This window comes from Bactrocera latifrons, unplaced genomic scaffold, assembly GCF_001853355.1.
Source record: "Bactrocera latifrons isolate USDA-ARS-PBARC rearing strain unplaced genomic scaffold, ASM185335v1 scaffold_236, whole genome shotgun sequence".
Classification (NCBI taxonomy): domain Eukaryota; kingdom Metazoa; phylum Arthropoda; class Insecta; order Diptera; family Tephritidae; genus Bactrocera; species Bactrocera latifrons.
Window position 1 is genome coordinate 292910 of NW_017535919.1, and position 19143 is coordinate 312052.

General features: G+C 36.4%; 1 protein-coding gene across 8 annotated transcripts in view; it reads left to right on the forward strand.

Moving 5' to 3' along the window:
• The window catches only part of LOC108968990 (pericentrin), a 55642-nt gene extending 43089 nt beyond the window's left edge, over positions 1-12553 (forward strand). For 5 of the 8 annotated variants that reach the window (XM_018933413.1, XM_018933417.1, XM_018933416.1 and 2 more), the window contains 4 exons: positions 6405-7124; positions 7182-9580; positions 11392-11502; positions 11990-12553. In XM_018933413.1, coding sequence (XP_018788958.1) covers positions 6405-7124; positions 7182-9580; positions 11392-11502; positions 11990-12224 — 3465 coding nt within the window. In that variant the 3' untranslated portion in view covers positions 12225-12553. Of the gene's footprint in view, positions 1-6404; positions 7125-7181; positions 9581-11391; positions 11507-11989 lie in introns of those variants that run through there. The other 3 variants (XM_018933418.1, XM_018933420.1, XM_018933414.1) reach the window with 2 other exon arrangements.
• The last annotated feature ends 6590 nt before the right edge of the window (positions 12554-19143 follow it).

Here is a 19143-nt window from a genome sequence, read left to right on the forward strand (position 1 = left end):
TGGGGAAAGCTCTTTTAAGGCAGAAAATCATTGAGTTTGAAATTTGAAAAGTTCGCAGCGCTTTTGTTATGTCTTCATTGGGATGTGTATGTATGTGTATCTCGGCGCTGCGGGTAGCATTTTATTTTACTGAACGAAAGTGAAAGCAACATTCTGTTCATTTGTGCTCTTTTGTGCGGAGCGCCGCACGGTGGTTTCGCTTGCATGGCTCTGTATTGGAATCGACACGTGACATTTTCCGTGTATGCTGTAGTTAGAATTATTTGTAATTTCAAAAGCATGAAGTATGTACACCAGGGATATTTGGCTTCAAGATCAAAGTTCCACAAAATTTGCTTAATTAATCTTGTAACCCACAGACATGGCTTTCAACAAAGTTGAGGCTCTGTATTTTAAATCTTGGCCAATTCCCGTAATATCGGCAGATATGATTGAAAAGCACAAAAATATTGCAGCTGGTTTGAATGGCAAATTTGACTTTTAATGAAAAGGATGACCTTAGTATATATGTAGTAGATTATACGCATATAGGCAAATTTGGGCAGCTACACTTACCTTGTTAATTACAAAAAATTTATTGGACATAAATTGCATAAAATACAGGGTAAACTAAGGTGTTGATTTAAGAATATCTGCAATACAAGTTAGTTTTTGTCAATTTTGTAACATAAAATAAATACTTTTATCCAAATAATTAAAATTCGTAAACGTTCACTTTACAAGGAATTGCTCTTAAAAAATGAACAACTAATCACAACTTCAACGCTATTTTTTTAGAAAGTCCCGTTAGATTTCCAGATAAAACTGAATTGCCATTAAGATGTTTAAACATTTAGGAGACAATTGGTTTATTTTTTCGCTTTTACTTTTTCGTATTTTTGACTTATGGACGGAACCACTGTGCGCTGGTGGTCTTTATTCTCTCAATTGCTTCAGTTGCGATCTCTGTGGTCTCTGTTTCCATTAATTCGATAAGAACACTTTCCTCGCACTTGTAGGAGGGTGTATAAGTGCGTTCTCTTTTGGGGTGTCTGCCGTGGCATGAACCATTAGCGTCGGCGATTTGTGTGCGCGCAATTTAGTTTCCTTGCTATTGTGATGCTGAATACGTGTCTGTTTTGCACACATTTCTTGTTGTGCCTTGAAAATTATCATTGAAATAAAAATATTCTTTGTTTGGTTCGCGAAACGTAGTGCAATAACCATTCCTGTTGTCATTATTTTTTTATCAATTTACTTCTCGCGTTAGAAAATGAATTTCTAAGATCTTACACACGGGTATGATAAGATCTTATAAACGGACGAGTTATGTTCAATAAGACCAACAAAGGCGTCGTTGCCTTCCAATTGAGTCCGATGAAGGTAAGATAGCAAGACATAAATATAGTAATGCAGTGAGAAACTAAATTTTAATACTTGTGCAATATGTTTGCCTAGGTATACATATTTACATATCATGTCTGTATATTTCTTTAATTCCATTAATATTTGACAAATTTCTGTCTTTTTCGCTTCGAAGTCAATTTCATACAATTTACGATCTTTTATTGTATGTGTTTTTGACATATTTTTTTTATAGTAAAAAGCAAATTGTTTTGGATATTTTATATTGTTTTTTGTTGTTTCGCATTTAAAACTACTACTAAAGTACACTATGTAACATGAGTTCTCACAGCTTTCCTAAGCTCTAAACATATGTTCTATTTACATAAGTGCGTACTTTATGGTTACTCTTACTTATATTTGAATTTATGCAGAATTTTGTGCGACGCATTTCCGCGTTATTCGAATTTTAATTTTAGAAAAATGGAGCAAATGCATAAGATCTATATTATGCAAAGTGTATATGTGTGCGAAAGATTCATTTATGATATGGTAGACTCCTAGATTTCGTCCCAAAATAGAAAATGTTACTCGCTCGAATATCCCTCTCAAAAATTATGTTCCTTTTTTAAATATAGATCTTTTATTTCGAAAAATACATTTAAAGATTAGAATGCAATATAAAAACCGAAAAAGTCCCTTAAATTAATACATTGCTTAGGATATAATTTACAAGAACTGACAAATGAAACTCACTGCATAAGTGAGGTACGAAATTACCGGAAGTTAAACAGTGGCCGAATAGAGACGAAAATGTTATTAATTTGCTCACACGGCTGAAACTAATATATATACATATATATGTATGTATTAGAATTTTAGCTCATATGAGATCGTATCAATAGCAAAAAATTGTATATACAACGGTTCCTCTATTAAGTGAATAGGCAATAAATATTATTTTGGAAAAGCTATCGTTTTGAGCGTTTTCGAGTGTTCTGTTCTGGCTAATCCCGAATGTCGTTGTAAGGGTTTCCAAAACAGTCACACACAGCGTTTTATTGCTTTTATTAAATGTAAGATACTTTTAGACCAACATGAACAGGTACAAATAAGATATAATGGCGTGTGCTTATTCCACAACTGTAGACTTATATAATCAATTTCAACAGCCTACATTTCGGCGCATAGAAAACGTATTTTTGCCAGAGCGAAATTTAGCATTTTACCCTTTTGATAGTTAAATATTCCGAAAATGCTGTTTCTGCCATCTTCGATAGAGACCAAACACAAACTATTTTAAAAATTTTAAGACAACTTTTTACAAATAAATCAGCTGTTCTAATACAGCTGTGTTTATTGAAGATATTTTTGCACACATCCATGCATTTTGAGCTGTATAATTTGTTTTTATGATTATTATTATTTAAGTTACAATTGACTATACCAATAGAGTGAGTGGAATAGTGCGTAGAAGACCTCACTGTTTCAAGAAAGATACAAAACATTAAAGCCCACTGTGCTTTGCTGCCTAGCCGTATAATTTGCAGGATAACCCATGTTTGGGGTCCACGGACTTGCTGTATAGAACCATTATTCAGTATTCCAGTGTACACCGAAAATGAGCAGTTGGGACTTATATTATGAAATTGGCCAATTCAAAAGACTTTTGGCAAACTCCTACAAAGGCTTTGATATTTCTTTGGCTAAGGAAATGCGCCATCGTGGGCGTCACGGTTACAAATGTTCATTCAACAGTCGACATCGAATATTTATATCGTTGATCCCCGAATTCAGCTGCACTTTTGTTACCCTAAAGGATGCAAAAGGATTGTCTTTGCTGAATTACACTATGCTTCCGTCTTCTAAATTTGCAGTTTTGTGTAAGGTACCATGGTTTTGGGGGTTCAAGACATAATTATGGCCTTGCATGTCATCTGACTAGAACATTTTAAACGAATTTGTAACTTTGTATATATTTTCACCTCCTTTTTTATGTCAACAGTAAAATGCATATCTTTCTTGAAACATTGAAGTCTTCTAAAAATTAAAATTAAAAACTTCATTGCTGTAGTGTATTGTAATTTGAATAACTGTAATCCACTCAATAAAACTATTTATGTACAAATTTACAAGTTATTTCGGCACTTTTCGTCTAAAAAGATCAAAACTGCTATTTCAGTGAACAGCCAAAAATGTGTGGATGTGCGCAAAAAAGCATAAAAACTAAGGAAAATTTGATGAGGGCAGAGCAGGTTTTTCTTTGTTCCTTAACCCTTTTTTTCTATTTTACAAAAACTATGTGTATCCAACGACAAGGAATAGCAAAAAAACTCTTTATAGATATTTTCGTCTTGGCTGCGCTGCTATTTCAATGAGTACAGCTCTATATTACGGTAAAACAGTTAAATGTGAAGTTTGGCGTCAAAAAACTTATGTCGAAAGTAAAGTATAATCTCTAGCAGACTTTAGTGCATACATCCACTAAAGTCAAGTTGTTTTATTTGTAATTACAAAGTTTTAAAACATTTAAGGTTACTACAAATAATACAATAATATCCAGTATTTTCAAAAATACCTTTGGGCTTATTAGGTGCAGAGGGAATGCTGCGAGAGTTGTTTAATATTTACAAACAATAGTTCAGTGAACTGCCGTTAATTCCAGCAATTAAACGCAACACATGAGTATCTGTTGTTACAGCGCCAACTTCTTGGTGTAGGCAGTGAGAAAATAAGGTCAGTCTCTAATGTTTTTGTTTACATTTGCAACTCGCATTTCCAGCCAAATGATGCAACCACGCAGCAGAAGAAGGAAGTGAGTTTCTGACTAGAGGTGCGTCAAACGTCAAACGTCAAACACAGGGCAAAGCAGTATACTGCTTGTTTACATTCTCGGATGCGCTCACTTTATTTTCTGCGGTTGGTGATATATTGCCACCGCGTGCTTTTGGTGCGAGTTTTTCTTTTGCATTTCACTAGACATTTGTTTGCCATCACTTATCACTGTAGAAGCCAAGGAACCAAAGCGTTTGGTACTAGCTATGTTTGATGTTTGCATTGTTTGTTCCCTATAGCTTGGGAATTTTCAATTTCATCCACAGATTTGCGGCATTACATGTGAATGAATGCGGGTCATTGATGTTGATGAAATAGTTGTTGCGGTTACTCTCTTAATAACAATTGAGATTGTCTCCGATATCTCGGTGATTTCACCCCTCTTCACACGTACCAATTCGAATGTTTATACATAGGCACATATGTATATAATACAGTATCGTTATACACATTTTCATACGGTTCAGCTTCCTATGCTTGCACTGCTGGGGCATCACTTGGATAAATTGATATACATGCAAATGTTGCTGCCTAGCCCATATGTATTGTATGTGCAAGTACATAAGCAAGAACATAATTAGTGTTCAGTTAGTGTCACAGCGAACACTTCATAAACTCACACAACTACACTCAGTCACCGCATCTTTTTAATGGCCTAAATGGCCTGAACGCAGGTTCTGGCACCGTGCTTGGTTTCATTCCGGGCTACCGATTGCCGCCAATTGGCTTATTTATGTTTTATCTACACTTGCATATTTGGAGATATGTCACTTGGTTGCAACATTGTTTTTACTATCCAGGACCATTGCCAGTATTTTCTCGGGCACTAACTGACCAGTATTCTCGCTAATTGACCAAAAAAGCAGGTATTGACAAAAACAAATTTCAAGACTCAATTATTGCCACGCAAACTGATGCACATATTTATTTAAAACAACTGAAATTGCTAATGAAAATGAAAGCAAAAATTTTAATTTTTTTTAGTTGTAACCGGAATGCCACATAATAATCTTCGGTTGAATATTTGTTAAAGCACTGAATAATACGGAAATGAATTAAATTGAAAAAAAAAAAAAATTATGAATGATCTAAACTATCTACCTTGCTCATAATATTAAATGTTATACATATATATAATTAATATAAAATTAATAAAATAAATTTGGATCGGTGTCTTCTAGTTTTTGTATAATATATTACCCACGTCATTTATTTTCTGTTCTTATTCACCTTCCAAATGATAGCTATGGCGCTTTAACAATTTCATTCTGATATCCAATCACAAAAGTACAAAATTTCTGTCATTAAAATTCGTAATATTTGTGCATCTTAGTGTAGTGTCAAAGTTGGTGTTTAGAAATATCGTTCTAATCTTTGCTTACTTTGACAAGTAATTTATATTTTTATATTTTCTATTTACGGGGTGGCATTTTTGTCAGCTGGGGAACTGATCTGAGCATGTCCTTTCTATTTCTAATTTAAAAAATTGTTCAATGTCATCGCTTCCGCCGCTAAAACTTTTCAATCCCAATTTTCGGCATTCCCTACACTATGATTTAGGATCTCCAATAAAATGCCCTGATAGATAAAAAAAAGAAAAACCTTTCCATTTTTATAATGTCTGTTTTTTTCGTTTTGTTATGTCTCATCTATCATAACATATTTCAATGGCATTATTCCTTTTAGATGCTCAGTTTTAAAACATCTTATAGTTTAAAAGACTCTTTGCAGAGAGAATTCAAATGCGTTCAGCCCGAAGGTCGGACTGTCAACAATAAATATTCCTGCTATTTGCACAGCCTCAGTTCTTAATATGCGCACGCAATTCCGCGTCTACTAATCTTGTTCATTGAACTTGTATATTATGATGACGATATGCAGTAGGTTATTTAAAATTTTTCCATTAACCACTTGAGTTGTTGGCAAATACAATCCAATCAATTGAGTGTAAACGTTTTTTTTCTGCGCCCTAGTGTTTTGAATCAGATGAGAAGATGCAAATTTCAATGGTTGCAATGAAATTTTGTACTATTATTTGATTCTGGAGTGCATTTCAGCCACTCCACACATCAACAGGCAATGAACTGCGTGGAGTGATAACAGTTATTTGGTATTATTATTGAATAAAAGTAAGTTAATTTGCTCAATTGGTTAAATTATCGTAATCGTAACAAAACATATCTAATAACAACTATAACATAACATAGTGTGCAATAATTTCTCTTTCTGTTTCTGCTATTGTTTAGGAACTCCAGCATGATCGGGAAGCTCTTCAAGATCGCATGTCTGAACAAAATCAACGGATCTCCACATTGCAATCGCGACTGGAAGAGCAACGAAAACGAGCGATGGAGCTGCAGCGTGCGGGTTCGACCGACTTCAATGTACGGATTCATGACCTCCAAACCGAGGTCCAAAACTTGCGCGAAACCGTCTCTGTGCGTGACAAGCAAATAGTAACAATGAAGCAGCAATTGGAAAAGAGTAAGGTTGCTATTGATCGGCTTGAAGCAGAGTTGGCTGTGGAGCATCAACCGGATCGTAGTGTTGTGGAACGTTTAGAGGCGGAATTGAAGCAGAAAAATTCCGCCATACAAATGCTGAAGGAGAAAATCAAGAATGAGATGATAAACAAGCTAGCTTTGCCCGACTTAATGGAGACAATGCTGGCTGATAAGAATGAAGAGATTGATCATCTGCGCGAGCAATTGGAATCGAAAGATAAAGAAATACAGGAGCTCAACTCGAGCCAGGCTTCCAGTTTAGGTGGTGGTGTTGTTGCTGGGAAGGGTATCGCTGCTGGCAAAGATGAAATAAGCACAAAGTTGAGTGCTCACACATTGAGTGACATAGTGTCCATCAGCGAGTTTGATGAGCCCGATGTGATGCGTCGAGCAGCTGTGTTGCACGAGGCAACACCAATTCAGCTGGCCAACTGTAACCGCGTTATTGGATTGAAATCATTGGTAAGAGAGCTGTGAAGCAAAAAAATTATGTGAAATTAGTATTTTATTTGTTTTTAGGACACTTCAAAACAAGTGGTGGCGAATTTGACGCATAAGCGTAGCGAGGACTTGTCTGGATTCGCCACTTTACGTCCTGTGAATACTTTCGATAATCCACATTACTTCCAAGATCCCAATGTGCTAACAATGACGGATCAGTCCGGAGCAACGGCCACGCCACCGATTGTACCACGTCAAATTAATTTCTCCGCATTGACAGAGGACTCAAAACTGAAGACACCCGGTTTGGAATTGTCCGCAATGAATAAGAGGCTAGCAGAGGAAAAAGAGATGTACCAGAAGCTAAAACAAGAAGTGCAATATTTGAAGGAGAAACTGACAAGCGCTTCCACTGAGAAAGAGAGAGCTATACGCGAAAAGGATCAAGAAATGCAAGCCATTGAGGAAGAATTGGTAGGCACACAAGTACGTTTGGGCGGTCTGCAGCATGACTTGGAGCAACACCAGATGGAAATCAGCGAGTTGAAAAAAGAAGCGCAGAAATGCGTACTTCTCCAAACGGAAATCGCTGAAAAGACGGCCGAAATTGAATTGCTTTTAAGCTCCCAAGAGCGTTTAACCAAGGAGAACAAGGAACAGCAAGAACGCTTGACTAAAGGAGAGAAAGAGCTGCTTAACTACAAGGAGAATGAACAGCGTCTCCAAAACCGCATTATCGAATTGCAACAGAAAGTTCTGCAGGCGACCGAACAGGAAGTTAATGAACGCGAGAGCTTGCGTAAAGAGTTGCGTGCTGTAAGTGAAATACACGAACAGTGCAAGAAGACTGTGCGCGAGTTGGAGGCTCGCAAACTTGATATCGTGCAGCTAAACGAACAACTAAAAGCAAAAGAACAGAGATTGCAGATGCTTACTAATAAATTGGGACAAGCTGATGAGAACGCCACTGAGCTGCAACAAAAGATTTCAAAACTGGAAGAGGAGGTGGAACGTTTGCGGCAACAACCAAACAGCGACAACAGTTCAAAGCAATATTCAGTCGATGAAATAGCACAACAAGTGGAAAAGGAACTGAACTATTCCGTGCAACTAGACTCGAATATACTTCAAGCCATTGAGAGTGAAGAAGAAAATAACTTGGACCGCAAGAGTCGCGATAAGGCTTCGCAAGAACCGAATAAGACTGAAGCGCAAGGCACAGACGACGAAAATTTCACCGGCGAGCGCGAGTTGTTAAACCAATTGGAGGCGCTCAAGGCTCAAATTGCCGTTGAACGTGAACACAATGAAGATTTACGCCAGGAGTTGCTCATTGAGAAGCAACATTCGCAGGAAATACAAGAGCAAGATGTACTCATTATTGAGGCAATGCGCAAGCGACTCGAGACTGCGCTGGAAAAAGAGGACGAGCTGCACAAATTGCTGGATATTGAACGCGAGCGTTGTGAGCGTTTGCAAACGCAATTGACCGCCATGCAGCGCGCCGAGTCACGTCGTAATTCACTGTTGCTGAAATCACCAACCGATTCTCCGCGAAAATCGCCGCGCGCACTAAGCAACGATTTCGAGTCAGAGTTGGCTGAGCGCCTTCGCAGTGAAATCAAGTTGCTGACGGCACAGAATGATCGCGAACGCGAGCGCTGCGCCGATGCACAACGTTCTAGCGAACGAGAAAGGCAGCGCTATGAAAACGAATTGCAGGAACGCGTGGATTATTGTGAGAAATTAAAGCGTGAAATGGAGAAATTAGGGCGTGATAAAGATTTAGCTGAACAAGAGTGCGAGCACTTGCAAGAACGACTAACTATACAAACGCAGGAGATAGAGAGTTTGGAGGCTAGACTTGCAACACTACAGGAGGCTGAAACCCGACGTACGACGCGGCGTGACCGACAGCAAAAAGAAAGCGTACAGCTGTTAGGCGAAATGCAGGAAGTTAAGTCGCAGCTTTTAGCTACCGAAGCAGAGCGTGACAATTTACTCAAGACCATTACACAGCTACGCTTCGACGTCGAACGTGCGACGCAGCGAGAAGCCAAACTGGCTGAAGCGCTCGCCAATGCAAATATGAGCGCCGCCGAGTCGTCTGTGCCACAACAGTTTTTGCAAAAAATGAAGGAAATAAACGCGCTGCTTGCGGAGAATACGCAAGAGAACCGTCAAATGGCCGAAACGGTACAATTCCTCGTGGAGGAGCGCCGTCAATTGCAGAAAAAGTGCGAAGAGCTCGAGTCGCAGCTCGGCGGCGCGGCTAACGTGTCAGAGTTGGAAGAGCGCTGCAATCAGCTGTTAGGACGCTATTTACGCTTAGAATCTCATCGCAAAGCGCTTGTCTATCAAAAGCGTTATTTGAAAATTTCGCTCCAAAGTTATCAAGAGAGCGAACAGCGCGCGCTGGCCGCCCTCAATGGTGGTCACATGATACACACGCAACCCAATAGAAAGAAATTATTCAAGTAAGTAGCGCCCTGCAATTTTTAAACTTGGAATATGTTACTAGAGAATATTATAGTTTTGTTCACCTAACAGTTGTTTGTATCACCTAAAACTAATCTATGTGTATATAAAGGATCGTGTTGACAAAACGGGTTGAAATCTGGGGATCCGCCTGGCTGCCCGGCAAGCCGTGGCTTTTGTTAAAATTACGTTATCTTGATGAAACTTGGTACATATGTTATTGGCAAAAGAGTAAAGACATAAAAGTTCGTAGAGGACGTAATTGGTCCACAGCCACGCCTACAAAACGCAATTAATCAAAAAAGTGTAAAGTGCCCTTCTTATGATAGTGTTAAAGTAGGTGAAGTGGGATGATAACCCTGTTCACTCGCCATATAACGATTTTGTTAACAACTACTAAAAGTTAGATAAACTAATAACTAAATTTGTCAGAGATATTAAAGTTTACTCTAGAGATGATATAAGAGGCCTTTATAGGAGCCGGAGTAAAAATTGGGCAATGGGCGTGGCATCGCATATTCTTAAGTTAAATCACATATCTCGGGACCCGCCAGAACAATTTCAACAAAATTTTGTACGTGACATTCCTATGTTACAGTGCGAAATCGGTCTACAACCGACATAACATCATATTAATATTAACCATAATCCTTTTGAGACTTTCACTTTGCACAAATTAAGAAGCAATTAATATAACGGAATAAAACTTTGCCTTTGAAGTATGCCATCTTATGATCAAAAGTTGTCAAATTTTAACTAAAACTATTCAATCCCCTAGGTACCGAATATTTGGACCCCAGTACCAATAGTTCACTTTTTACCGTAAATATCGGTTGGTGCGTGATAAATGTAATTGAAATTCAGGCATAATCTTTTCCTGACAATATTTTGTCTGTATGTCAATACTTCCCTTGGTTCTTATATACTAATACAAAGATTTTCGAACTTCCGGGTGACTTTATACCGCATATATCGGCCAATAGTTATCTCAGTGACAATGAGAGAGTGTGTTCTATTCATAACAATGTATCTTTGTGCCTAAAATGGATAAAATCGGACGAAAACTTGATTCAGGATTCTCGAACATCTGGCTGACTCCATATGGGTGGTGATGGTATGTGAAGCACCTTAATGAAGCCCTTATTAGTCTGTGACATGTTAATTTTATGCAATATTGGAAAAAATAGATAAATCCGGTTCAATACCAACAACTCTCATATATAGTATGTACATAATGTTTTTCCTTACAAGTTTTATGGAGAATATGTCGTTCACTGTATAAGTTATCGATTTAAAAAATTTAAAATATTGCTTGAAAATACATTCATAAGTACACGTGAGCAATGTAAAAATGATGAAGACAATGAGACAGTCCTATTCTCTGCCTCCAATTTCCAATACAATACTCTACATAATGATCTCCGTCTTTCCACCTGACTTTAAACCATAGAAATGGTGAAAAAATTGTTGCAATTGCTCTAGACTTTGGAGTAAACCGGATATCTCTAACAAAATGAATTGCGAGCCTTTTGTTGAAATTTTCCACATCAACGCAATATTTATTAAATTTCGCCCCTTTGGTTGATGTAATACATACCATATATTCACAATTTCTTCGAATAATGGATCCTAATTCTTTTGAAGCATTTACTAACATACATTTTGGGCAGCGCCTGAATGAATTGGATTCTTAGAAGTTGCAAGAGTATAAAATGTTCGGTTACACCCGAACTTAGCCCTTCCTTACTTCTTTGTTTTATTTTATTTTTTCTGTTTAAGAGTAAACTGATTGTCTACTTTTCCGTTGCAGGACTGTTGCTTTGGCTGTTGTTGCTATCCAGCGTATGAAGTATATTGGCCGCACTTGGCGCACAGGCAAACGGATCGTTTCCAAATCAGTTTTCACAATAACACAACAGAAGTAAGTTGAGAGTAATCGTAGCGTCGTATACTTAGTTATTAATGGAGTTTAGTGTTGTAAAGCCTGTCCTGTTTACTTATATTTTTTAATGCCATTCTAAAGGGCTGTTTCCTTCTATCTAACGTATTTTTATCTCCCTAAGTGCTAATAATCATAAAATACCCTCTGTGACTGTTAATCTACAAGTTAAACTCAGCAAAAAATCAAAAGATAGCTCTCATGCGTAGGTTTAAGTGAGTAAATCCCCAATTCTACGATTTTCAGTTGAATCTGAGTAGGTAGACATTCTGCATCCGTAGTTGGTCTCCAGCGCTTATTTGAAGTAGCTTGCGCACATCATTCTCATCTGTTAGAAAACTCACAGTTGAAACGCACTTTCTACTCTTTTCTAGCTAACACTCACATATTTACCATTATTATTCTAATTTTCAATTGGTTTACTTCAAAATGCATAACTTATTAAACAATATTTTTCCTCCTTATTTAGACCATCGCAACCGCCAATGCTTACATGTGCCCCCGTTAATACAACGTCCCCAAAATCGCCACCAACAATGTCGTATCCGCGACAAAGAGAGCGTCAATTCCAAGCTTTGAAGTCACCAGCACTGGTTCATGAGTATTTAAATGGCGGAAGTGTAGACGATGGCGTTACATCTACAACAAACATGAACCCGGTGCCAATATTCGATTGGCCACGTATACAGTCTTTTCAACAGTAGTTTTTAGTGCGACCAGAGCCCTGACGCTACCCAATAAGTACATGACTGTAAATGCTCAAATAAGACCCTTAACATAACGATTAGTATTGCTAATAGCCGTGAAGTCAAGCGCATTTCTACCTTTCTTGTGTATCATAGGAATAAGAAAATGTTTACATACATATAAGCATAAAATAAGTAGTGCATGATGAATAAACCAACAGCAACATGTGTTGGCCATGCAGCCTCTGTATCAAATCAAACCTAATTATATAATGTGTAAATTTATTCATAATCGTTAGTTTAAGTCTAGCTGTTAAGGAGTTTATATTCTTATTGTCCTTGTCATATCCGCGCGTTGTTATGCGTCTACGAATCGTAATGTTTTATGTATAATTATCCAGTATTTTACTTGAACTACTTTTAAACTAGAGTATGTTTCAGTGATTTAACAAATTATTTTTATGTTTTTATTTTTTACTAACTCAATTTGTACTTTACTCGTATTATTATTATTATGTTACATATTTTCATCTCAATTGATACATACATACATCTTTTTTAAATTAAAGTGAATTGTTTATTACAAATATATTTTGGCTGTTTGTTTTCTTTTTTCGTTCGTTGGGATGATCTTGTGTTTTCAAATTCTCAGTTTACTTTTTGTCGAGACCACAACCACTTCCACAAAGTGCCTTAATTTCTTTTATTACAGATGGAAGAAAATATTGTAAAAATATTTTTGTATACATTAAACATGTTTAAACAGACAAATATTTAAAATGTTGTTAAAATTGAAGTGTTTTGAATAAATGCTAATGAACAAATAATAAAGTGTCACCTGGTTTGTATAGAGATGTACCAAAAGTTTTTTATTTTTGTTGATTTATACAAGGTGTATGCCAAAAATAATGAAAATTTAAAACTTCGCGGGTTTGGGCAATACGCCTACTTAAAAAAAATCGAGTTTGAGGAGTGTTTTGACGATTGAAAGAACCGTTTTATTCAAAATTTTTTTGAACACACCTCTTATTTGTATATAACCTTAGGGGGTTAGGGTGCCAATGTTAACAAAAAATATTGTTTTGTGAATTTATTTCTTAAATATGGTATAATATAATTCGGTTTGAAAATAAAATATGAAAAAAATTACTTAAATTATAGTCAAATCTTCCCCCCAACGTTCTTTGATAACGTTGTTTTATTAAATTGTAAACTGTTATTTTCCACTAAAAATTCCGTCATTGTACAAAGTTTGAAATGAATTGGTCAAGTAATTTTGAAATGACAGTGAACAAGGACTTTGAAAAAGTAGAAATTGAATCAAACGAAATAAGTGACGAAAAAATTACCCTATATTGCCAAAAGTGTGCTCTATAATGTACAAAAGATCCGAATAAAATTACTCAATACATATTTAAGAAAAAAATTCGCAAAAAAATATTTTTTATATTGAAACCTTAATCTCTATCTTAACGTTTGGTTAGTCAGAAGAAGATGGGTTCATTATTTTCGGAATTTTTTTCACATAATCCGGTGCAATGGGGGAAGCTGCTGCAAATGCCGCTGTCAACATTTGGGTCAATCAAAATCCGCGATCACCATTGAAACTGTGCGTACATTCATTAAAAATCAGCCGAAATTGTCATTGAAATTCATGGAAATGGAATTGAACATCTCCAAAACATCGATTTGTCGCATTTTGACTGAGCATACCCGACACACATGTGCGTTCGATCTGTATTAATTCGTTTCGCTCATACACGACATACAAATCCATTTTTCGTTCGTTCATCACACGGTAAACATGTGCGACAGGCAAGCGGAACATTTATTCGCATTTATTTCTAATGTAGCACTTTTATCTATTTCTTTGTATTTCGTTAATAAGTTATTCCAGCTTTTATTTTCCTCAATTTTATTAATATATTTATCACTTTTAAAAGATCAATAAATTCTGATAAAAAAACTTTATAAGAGGGGGATCCTGCTTTAGAAGCTTCAAACATTCGATTTTTTTTTTTTGCTTAATCTCTTTAAAAATTACCTCACAATATTTCCCCAGTTATAGATTGGAATTCGAAATATTGTCGAAGCTAGAAGGGAAATAGTGACCGAGCGTCTAACAGATATACATATAAGCGTTTGGGCAGAAAGCGAAAACTTCGATTTCTCGGTTTTTCATTTTCTTTGTTTAACTAAAAGATAAGTTATTAAAAAATATGAATCTTTTTGAATTTTTTGTTTCCGATAGAAATTGAGACCTGCATCATGCCCGCCGTCCGAAAAATGCACATGCGAGATGCATAGGGCAATTGCTTCCCAAACGCAGAATATCAAAGATTTCATATCCAAAAAATTTGTGAAAGATGTTCAAATATATAACTATAAAGCCTAGAAATTTCGCTTGAATCAATTATTTCTTTTCCTCTCAAAAAAATCGATGGCCATACCGGCCAACGAGCTAAAACACACGCTTTCCACATGCTTTTGGACCGTACAAGAGAAGACTATTTTCAATAAAATAAATTGATTTTGCCGAAAAAACCTTTTTTTTTTAAGTCCTGTTTACTTTGAAACGCACCTTGTATATTAGGAGTCAAAACTGTATATACATATTTCGCGTGAGGAGTTCTAACAACGATGTGAGTTCACAGTAACTTTTCCACAATCTCGTTGTTTATATAGTAGTAGATTGCATTGTTATTATTTTTATTCGATCCCTATATAGATTTGAAATATGTCTTGCATTAATAAATATGACAAATGGCTATGGTTTTGCAAGTCCCCTAAACAGAATCGACCATTTTTAGTTGAGAGTTGAGACACATTAACTCAACTCTCATCTAAAAATGGTCGAAAATGAACTCTACATTTTCTAGTTCCCAGATATGGAATATGATAACTTATGGGTTTATGCCCAATTTCGGTCAATTTTATGTATATATAATAATTTATGTAGATATAATATAAATATTTTAGCTTGTATACGAGGTGTGTTCAAAAAGTATCGCGAATTTTGAATTTTCGAGGGTTACGTATATTCGAATTTCGAATTTTTTGTGGCGTTATGTTGGTACTCATGTCTCTCGGTTATGCCGACAAGCTCGGCCATTTTGAATGTTCATTTAATTGTTGACAGCTGCTTTGCTTGCACGTGTTTTGGATCGTGTTCGATTTTTACCTATTCAAAAAAATGGATCAAAGAACCTGTATCAAATTTGTGTGAAAAACGAAATTAAGTGCGCGGATGCATTCCGAATGTTGACTGTGGCATGCGGAGACGCTACCTTGGACCGAACGTTTATCGGTGATACAAAATGTTCTCAGATGGCCGAGAAGATGTGACAAAAATTGGCTTTTGCACCGCGATAACGCCCCTGCTCACACATCGTTGCTTGTGCGCGCCCTTTTGGCCAAAAACAACATACTAATGACGCCGCAGCCACAGTATTCCCCAGATCTGGCCCCTAACTGTTCCCTAAACTGAAGAGGCCCATGAAAGTACGACGTTACGCTTCTCTTTACGAGATAAAGACGGCATCGAAGGAGGAGCTGAAGAAGATAAAAAAAAAAATGATTTTTTGAAGTGCTTCGAAGATTGGAAAAACCGTTGGCACAAGTGTATAATATCTCATGAGGATTACTTTGAAGGGACAAAATAGATATTCATGAATAAGTAAATAATTTTTGAAAAAAACACAAAATTTGCGATACTTTTTGAACACACTTCGTATAATTCTCCTGGCTCTATTGGCGAAAAGAATTCATTTATACATACTTGTCTACGGCCATAGATTTTATGGCGAATATGTTAGTGATTTTAATGTACATAATTACAAATCCGCAGTCGTCAATATAGAAAGTAGAATTCTAATGTGGATGACTTTAGAATGAGCAACTCTATCATTGCAGCTCTCAGCTTAATACGAGGAAAAGGAAATGTGTTGAGATGAGGCGGATGCCGCAAGAAAGTAAACGAACTTGAAATCAATTTATCTCCACTCATAGATGAGTCCTTGCGGACGTATTTCTACTCCTACATTTTAGCAAATATGTATGTGTAAACAAATGTGTTTACAACAGGTGGAAAAGATAGATAAACAGAAAAAGCATTGAGGTACATAAGACTAATGTTGCCTGCGTGCCATATGCTAAAGTAAACAACTAACAGCTGCCGCTGATGGTCAGTGGGCCTTCAACTTGACGCACGGCACGAGTTAACAGTTAGTTGCATGTCCTCATTGCCGAGGACGGCGAAGCAAAAAGTAAAAAGTGACGACCGCAGACAGACATCGCGCAAAAAGAGGAAGAGGATGCGAAAGTGTCCAATGGAAATGAATAACGAAAAAATGAACGTCTTTAAATTAAATTTGCATGCAATTTGCGATTAAGAAGTATGGAGACATGAATGTTGAAAGACTTTTCATGCGAAAAGTTGACTGTGATGGCCAACAAATTTCTAAATAACGGGTTTTAATCAAACAAATTTATGCTAAATTTACGAATTCGAATTATAGCACTTTTTATATTCAAAGGACTTCTGCAATATGATTGAATCAAAACTGCCTAAGGCCAGCAAAAAGTCTCTTTCTATTGATCACATTGGCTAGCATTCTCGGCCATCCACGTTATATGATAATACGAGTATCTCTTTGCTGTCTACGGCAACTAAATCTAACCGTATCCTTAGCAATTATAGAATGTTCAGTTTTCCGTGGCCGATTTGTAACTGCTTAACTCTCAATTTATTATCAAGATTGACGTACATACACTGGAAGATCGTCAATAACTTCTCTACCGATAGGGTCTAAAAGGACGCTGTCTAGCCAGCGATTTACCGATTCTAGTTTTCTCCGTGGTCACTGACAGAATGAGGAAAAAATTATATTCGGCTAGGAAATGCCAATTTAGCATCTTGCCACACAAATATATGGCGCACTTAACTTTTAACCTTCATAAATCTTTATTTCTGAGATTTGTACTCAGTCGTAGAAAAGATAAAGTTGTTTTTAACAAAGAAGCTATCACTTACCGGATTAGCGAGGTGACAAGATATTAGGACACCGAGTTTTTTTATACTTACCTTGGTACAGCATTCATCGCCAGGCTACAAACATATGTATGTACATATAGTATACAATATGAATTGATTCTGTATCAAATTAAGAAAAATACCTTGTTTTACCTTTCTTGCTTTGCTTAAACAGGAACTATTAGTCTTTCCCTCTTATATGGTTTTCCATTTTACCATGGAACTATGTACATACATTTATCACTTCAATAAGACTACTTACCATGGGCTGCGCCAAAATTTATTTCAAATTACGCCATTACGCGTGAAAATGGCGCGCTTTATGTAGCGGTTGTTTAGGAAAAGTTTTCAACACAACTAAAGCATGAAACATTGCGCACATCGGGAATGGTCGGTTCGCGTCCACTGATAACACACTCGTAGCGATTCGCCCACTGGCTGATAAGGAATACCCGAATGGCAAGCAGAGCTTTTCATTTGCGGCTGCAAAGTGCGCGGAGCTTTTTCAAGTGAAATATAAAAATAAAAATAAGTACTGTGCAACCATATGTTTGATGTCGCTAACTGTTTATTTGCTTGGCTGCAGGCATAAGAGACTTCGCCGACACATTTGTTGTCCTGCTGTCAACGTCGCTGGTGTAGTCCCGCTAATACTGTCGGACCAAATGTGCGCATTTGCTACAAACAAAGTACCTACATCTTAATTATTGAGATAACAGTAACATTATAAATAAAAAAAATTTAATAAATCAGTGAAAGACATATAAAAAATATTATTGAAAAAATTATAGCTGAATATTACTGTTTAAAAATTGCGTGAATTTGCGTATTTGGTTAACGGTACAAATTATTAGTTCAGTTCAAACGGTTGGTGTCCCAATTTATGATAAAAAAAAATAAAATTTTTCTAAATATATTAACAAATTAGAAAACCAACATTTTTGAAGTGTTTTATGAAAATACAAATATTTTCACTTTGCCAATTTGCCAAAGTGGATCAATATTTAAACTAACAAATTAAATGAATTAAATCAACTTACCAACAAATCCTTGCGTCTAATATTATATTACACAGTATTGCTTGCAAAACTACACTGCTGTTGTAAAATAGTACAATTTGGTAAGTTTTTGCGCACTCACTTGTGTATTTATCTATTTATCGCACTTACTTTGAAATAACTGTTGCAATATGGTGAGAATATCGAAGCAATTCGGTAAGCTAATATTCGAAATTCAAAGGAACCGTTGTGGGTGCTGAAATAATTTGTAGCGAGAGTTAACAACTTTGTGCTAATTGACTATTGATAAACGCTAAAAGGCTGCCCACCAACCCTTCGCACCTACCATACATTTTGTTACACACAGCTAAAGGAAATAAGTAAGCACATATTTGATTGCAAGCATATTTGCATGTATATATGTATGCACTTGGGTGTATATAACTAGGTATCTGCTTAGATTTGAATATTGTTTGAAACAGAAAACGATATTAAATAGGCGCGAGTTTACGTTATCTCTTCACGCCTGAAAGTAGGCAGTAAAAATCAGACTGCGAAAAGACGGCGAACACCCAATAGGGAAAACGGAGTCTGTTGAAGCATGTGACCGCAGACTGAAGCGCATGTTTTACAGTAAATAACTACTTCCTGAACAATTGTAAAGTGCACAAAATTGTTATAATTATGTAAAAATTTAAACATAAATTTAATTGAATGAAAATCTGTGACAAAATCTAATCATTTGTACAGAGTAAAATCAAATTTTTTAGGTTAAATAGAACACCTTTACACAGATAATGGAGTAGTAGTGAGTTCACCATGCGCCAAATCTTGGAAAAGACCCGTGAAAGGAGAATCGACACTCACCACCTCTTCGTCGATTTCAAAGCTGCTTTCGACAGCACGA